Genomic DNA, 6,732 nt, shown 5'->3' with positions numbered 1-6,732 from the left:
TGTCATTTTTAAATGGATAATGAATGGGAACTGCAGAGAAATTCTTTTTCGAACTGTAAATTATTTTTTCCGCTGAACAATGTTATATTTATCATATCTGGCCAGATGTAAAAAAAAAACTTTAAACCCGTAAAGCCCTTACGCTCCTATTCATTTCCCATTGCATCTCGGTCACACGAGGTTTGATATCTCAGTTTCAAAATCTTAATGCAAAAAATTTATTTCAATTTTCAATCATTAGTAATCTTTTCCCTCCCCTTCTTTTAACATATTCATCATCGATGCCAGTAATGTTGTCAAAATGTCATGCTTTCATTGCTGAACCATATTTGTCCCATTGCATGAGTCTTTTGAACTCTCTTATTTATGAATCGATTTCTTTTTCATGCCCTCAATTTATATAGAAATTAGTACAGTCTTGGAGTATAGGTCAGGGAAATTAAATGCAAAAATGTTTGCCAACGCTTATTCTCTTACTTATATTTATTATCATATCTGACCTCTCCCTCGAGGAATGAGAAAGAGAGTGTAAAACCTCGAATTTTTTCCGCACTTCTTCCAACAGCTGAGAAATTGTAAGGCTGGACAAAAAACCGCCATTAACTTTGAAGCCACCCACGTATGGCGTGAATTTGTTGCTGTTATTTTATGCGATCGTCACTTGTGCTCAGCGCGACTCCGTGATCGATATGCAAATGGATTCCGCGAGCGTCGTTCGAGATTGCAGTCACGTCTCGCTGCACGTCGACCGATTCGCGTCGTTGATCTGTTGTCCTCGGATGTCAAATGTCAGCCGAGAGCTCGTCTTCGACGTCTCCGATGCCATGTTCAGATCTGCGAATCGCCGCGCGGGGAATCACTCGCAGGCGAACGGACGTGAAATCGTTGAGTACACAGGATGATATGGAGCCCTCCCCAGGGTTCCTTATACGTTCCTCGTCCCGAGACTGGATACCGTGGTTCCTGCGTGACTTGAGTGACGCGTTTGTTTTATGCTCCTCTCTTCATGTTTCCCGAGGGTTTTGTTTTTGCCGCTGACTTGAGGTACGACCGTGATTTCTTTTTCCCGGGAGGTTATAAGTAGTCGGGTCTTTGTTATCGCGCAAGTAGTGCTTTCAGTTGCAGAGAGAGTTGCAGTTGCTGAGTGATATCCTCTAACATTCGTTGAATAAATGTATACAGATGTTTATTCGAGGAAATTGTGATCAATGGAACGTATCAGTAATACATGATGAGATTCTTTTTGGCAATAACAAGTAAATGATGGTTACTTTTTAGTATTATCCCTTCGGGTGAAAATAACTTTTCCAGAAATCGATATCGTATATTGTGCGTGGGTACTCCTTTTCGTAAATGGGTTGTAGTAATATTCTGAAAAACGTGAAATGGCTTTTTTTATATTCCCATGTGTAATCTTAATTATAATACATCATTTTTTTCCTTTCCTCCATGATGGATTTAGTGTCAGGAATTGTTGTGCCCTTGTGATAGATATATATCTAAATTGTATTTTAGTAGTTATTTATTTATGCTCCTGTAAAAAAAACAACTACGATATTTTCAAGGAGAAAGGTAATTCATCCGAAAAAGTGATGATAGTTTATTAATCCTTTGCTCGATTTCTTTTTGAGTATCGTTTATTTATCACTAATATATCTCTTTTTTATTATTTCCCTGCAGCTCCGGAGGTGGGTGCCAAATATCTCGGAGTGCCCCCGTCGCCCGACTTCTCCAGACACGCCACATTCCGGCCTCGCTTCACCCACGCCCGCGAGAAGAGATCCGTCTTGGGGTCAGCCCGACCAGGGGAAGAGGTGAGTGACCACAAATCATGGACCACCCCTTGCAAACTTAATTATGTTCTCACTGTTATTTCGGAAAGTTAAAGTAATAATTTTTACCTCGGAATTACAAGGAAACGAACGTGAATGAATTCATTGAGACTTCAGCATTATTGAATCACGCTTGATAAAGAGTTTGGGCTGTGATTGCTCTTGTGAAAAAAATGCATCTTTTATGATGTAACTGTTTTTTTTGTGTTTACTAATTCACCTGTCCATTACACGTAGTCTGAAGCCAAAAATTCATTCTCATCGTCTTAAGTAGAAACTTATGAAGTAGAGAATGAAAAAGTTGTTGGAAATATACTATTATGTTATTCCTTGTTAAATTCGGGCCTAGCTTAGAGGATTTTCGTATCGTTTCATTGTATTTTTAATGCATTTTTGTTTCTCGTCATTGCTATGAAAGATATGATTCCCCGTGTAAACATCAACAAATGTGAGCCATTGGTTGGCAAAATTGGATGCAATTTAGTCCAAACCAAGGAAATGAGTCTACCAAGATCGACTAATGTTTGCTCCATGCATTATTGGCTTATCGATATCTTCGATTACCTTGGAACTCTTTTGCTCAAATTTGGCAGTGAATTTTAATTTTTAAGACATGTGTCATCGTATTTACTCGAAGCCGAGTATTTCTATTGTTAATTAAAGTAAGTCTCCATTGTTCGTTCTTTTAGTGGTCCGAAATGTATTCTATATAACCTCTATATCACCTTAAATTATTTTAGTTCTTCCAAACCATCTCAGCTTACTACTAAATTTGTGACTTTTAATAAATTTTGTAACGCGGTGCCCCCACGTTCATTAGAAACCCTTCTTATAGAAAATTAAACAAATTCATGAAATTTTGGACTTTTTGTGGAGCTGGAAGAATTGTTTTATGCTACATAAATTGTGGTTAAGCATCATTGTATTACACTTCTTATAGAGTTAGAGTAATTGCTCCTGTAATAGAAATGCATATTGTATGATGTCATTCTATGTTTATGTATACCAATGGCCGTGATTATTACACGTATTCCGAAGCTACATCTTCTTCGTCTGTAGTCCTTACTCGATTTTCCTTATCCTCTGTGGTTATAAAGGGAAATAGTCTTCCCTGCCCAAAGCTCTTCAAGTCTGGACCAATGGAGTTGAGATGGGCAGAGGACAAGTCGCCTGTCCGACGTGAACGGAGTCAAAATTTGTTCTGTGCGCCTCATGCCCCCGAAAAGTGGATTAGAGACAATCACGGACAATTCATGTGACGAAGGGGAACGGGTATGGCGGGTGGCTGGTCAATTCCTCTTCCGTTGCGGGAAAAAAATTTGGACTTGTCGCCGAAATAGTGACCTCAATAATGTACCATCGCGTTCCATTTTATACCTCGCGAACAATATTAATCATTTTATTTCCTTTCGACGGTCAAGCATTTTTCGCATTATACAATTGCTGCGGTTTGCGCATCTGATTGTGGTCGGCCATTCGATATAATTAATTCCTCCCCGTTACAAAATATCAATGAATTATATAGTCAATAGTGGAACATGCCCGTGGAATTTGCAATGGAGATTTTATGGATTCTTGTGATGCTGATGTGAAAAAAGTAATGTGGGTTCCTCGTGTTGCTTTGCCACAGACAGTGAATAAACAGTGGTCATCGGTAGCATATGAATACTTTTTTCATTGCGGAGTTTTTCGTGGTTTATTCTCCGAGGTATTTTGTAGTGATCCGATTAATTTTCCTATTTTCTGGCCCAGAGAATGGTGAAATATTTTTAGAATTATATTGCGTAGCGAAAAACTTGAATTTGGTGGTCGTGTGAAATCAGAGCAGATTTTAAAAGTGGCCTCATTAAATGATTGGAAGTTTTTGAAAGAATTGAAAGGTCATGCAGCGTATTTGAATTATTTTTATGCACCCTGGTGGGTAATTTGAAGTGCTTTATCTTCGAATGCATGTATTTTTTAACAATTTCAGTTCGCCTAAATTGGTACTTGTATTGATTTTTTGTGTAGATATGAATAATTTACCTCGCCTCTCTTATAAAAAAGGCTAAAATGTCACTTTGTCCTATACTTGTGAACAGATTTACAATAACATTTAATGCGGTGGGAATTTCAATGCCGTTGTGGGACGAATTAAATATCATTATGTTTTTTTCCCCTTTGAGGATCAAAAGCGTAATTTACTTTTTTTCTGAATTTCCAATTTTTTAAGATAAATTAAATATGAGACCAGTATTTTTTATACTGAATCGTTTCACTAGAAATGTTTTCATGTGTATAAATGAATATATTAACGGTCTTCCCCTATTTGAGTAATTGTTTACTCCGTTATAATGTGCAATTCACATTTGGTACATCTAACCCCCAGTGATGGTATGAAATGAATATTTTCCTTGTTCATTTCATAAAGTAATTGCAACATAGTATTTTATTCCTCCTCTGTGGTAGGCAGCCTGACAGGTGAATTACTTCATATTATTTACTGAAATCAGTTTTTTTACTCTAATTGTAATTCGGAAGTGATAAAACTTCGCTTCTCCGTCATTTTTTCGGAATTGTTAGATTGGTGTCCATTGTATAAGAGGTATTAAAAGTACAAAATATGTCTCTTATGAATTAATACGAAAAATATTGAAAATTGGAGAAAATATACTTTAAAATTTTACTGATATTATTCATATATCCATTGCCATTCATCTTACGAGAGACGAAATGAATTCAATGTTGTATCTTCAATTATACGGATAGCTCTGTTTAATGAATACCCTGTCATTGAGTTTAAGGTGTTGGTTTAGTAAGTCTTTTTGTTATTACCACCGTGTAGTTGAATGAAGCATAAGCGTTGGATTCATAATTAGCTCCATTCAAAGCGAAGTTTCCCTTGTTTACATTAAGTTTCAAATTCTGAGTGTATAAGTACGCCAATTCTAAATCAGATTTTAATGTAGTTTGAGCAAGATTTTTCCATTTATCTTAAGAAGTTTAATCCCTAATCCTTGAGATTGACACAGTCGCTTTATGGGACCAAATGCTTGCCTTCTTATTGACTGTGGACAAATCCTACCCCATGTAGCACGAATATTTACTATCAAATTACATCAAGCATGTCATGGCATACATAAAAATCCCTTATGTGGCAAGGGACGCTATGTAATGTAAGGTAAATTATGTGATTAGGGGGTCCAGGTACTAACTCCGCTCATAGAGCCTTATTTCTGTAATGGTCAAGTCATAGGAAGACTTCAGAAGGCTTTTATCATCAAACTGCCCTCTGGTTTAGTTATTACCGTTTTAAACTCTTTTGGTCGACCAGGGTCCACATGGGACGGTGCAAAGGCCATCCGGGGAGTGTGCGTCAAGAGGCGGTGCTATTTCGCGTCCGCTCCTTTACGTTGCGTTCGAAAGCAGAACGTCTCGCACGACAGCGTACGCTCCGCAAACTGCATGTCCTCGTCGTATTCCCTTTGAGTTTCCACAATATTCCCTTGGGGCAGTGCTCAGCGCTGGACGACCCGCGGAGCAACTGCATACGTGGTGGCATGGCACGGAGATGGGATTAGACTCCTCCTCCTCTCACTATCCTCCTCAGTCCTGAGAAGGTCTTGGTTCACAAAAAAATATTTTCCCCACTTTTGAGCACCTTTGGGGCTCATAAATTCATGTGTGGAGTTATCATTCCTGTCTTCGTTATATTTCTTAAATAACCATTGTCTTCATGCCTGTGCATGAGGATTAATTGTGTTAATTGTGAAAACTGCTACTATAAAATAAGATTTTTAGGAATAAAATATAAAATCTCAACAAGCGATTGAAGGCAAATTACGATTTAGAAAATTTTAAGGTAGAAGGAACACTTATAGTATTTATCTCCGGCTTTTGATCGTATTCATTACATATTCACTATCACCAATGGTAAATCCAATATCCCTGTATATTCTTTATTGCTATATTATTGAAATAAAATCATTGAATAATTAAAAAATAATCAAATAAAGAGCACTTGAAGTGTCACTCTGCAAATTTGTACAAAAACGAAATTTAGGAAAATTTATTTGCTTTCAACATAATTTGCAGTGGCTGACATTGTTATTTTGATCAAATATGCAAGCTGAAAGAGTAATAAAAACGTCATTAAATCAAAAAAAGCCATCGAATGCTTCACGTAAAGGCGTTATAAGATGGTTAATCCTGTTCTCTTCCTGGGTCCGTATGCCAGTACGTACAATATTTTTTTCCACGAAAAGCTTCTCTTTGAGACAAAGAAGGCTATTCGGTCTTCCAGGCGGGTGGTCTCTCTCCATTCTGCCGACGTTTCCAAAACTAGAGTCCAGTCATCCTCAGGGCTGAGGATGGAGCACCAAAGCGTACGCAAAATCGAGAGAGACCACCCGGCTGGAAGCCCGAATAGCCTTCTTTGACTATATTCGCCTGGAAAGCATCAGATCTTACTTCTCTTTTAGAGAAAAATAAATCGGTTGCGCATGTGTATGGGCAAAGGGAGTGAACCATGCATGTATGTATTGACCACTATGTACGGGGGAGGATTGCAGTGAATTACCGTGTCATGAGCCCGCAGCAGTGCACCGCAATTTCCTCGTACGTGGCCTCCCAGTGAGGAGTGTGTGGGGAAGGATCATGGAGTTAGCTCCGTGCGGAAGGGATGAATGCACCCCCGCCGGCCAGTCGCGGCCACTTGGCGTTTTCTCCGTGAGTTCACCCCAAGATTGAACGCTGTATCTCTCCCGCGGCATCTGTCGGACGTTTTCAGTTCCCTTCCCTCCTAGTCTCCTCAACCCCTGCTCTCTATCTCACTCCCTCCTCCGCTCTAATTTCCATCTCTACGCACTACAGTTTAGGCTCGACCGTTCCGTGCGTCTTCTTTCCATGGATCGTCTCTGAA

At 38.8% G+C, this 6,732-nt stretch overlaps 1 protein-coding gene across 1 annotated transcript in view; it reads left to right on the top strand.

Annotated features, from left to right (window-relative positions):
* The first annotated feature begins 786 nt into the window (after nt 1–786).
* The window catches only part of LOC124153219, an 84,659-nt gene continuing 78,713 nt past the window's right edge, over nt 787–6,732 (top strand). Inside the window, exons 1-2 of the mRNA XM_046526318.1 lie at nt 787–967; nt 1,681–1,814. Of these exons, the coding sequence (XP_046382274.1) occupies nt 787–967; nt 1,681–1,814 (315 nt within the window). The remainder of the gene's footprint in view (nt 968–1,680; nt 1,815–6,732) is intronic.

The sequence above is a fragment of the Ischnura elegans genome, chromosome 2 (genome assembly GCF_921293095.1).
Source record: "Ischnura elegans chromosome 2, ioIscEleg1.1, whole genome shotgun sequence".
Lineage (NCBI taxonomy): Eukaryota > Metazoa > Arthropoda > Insecta > Odonata > Coenagrionidae > Ischnura > Ischnura elegans.
Note: the sequence above shows the minus strand (reverse complement) of the source record. Positions and strands in the feature narration are given on the sequence as shown.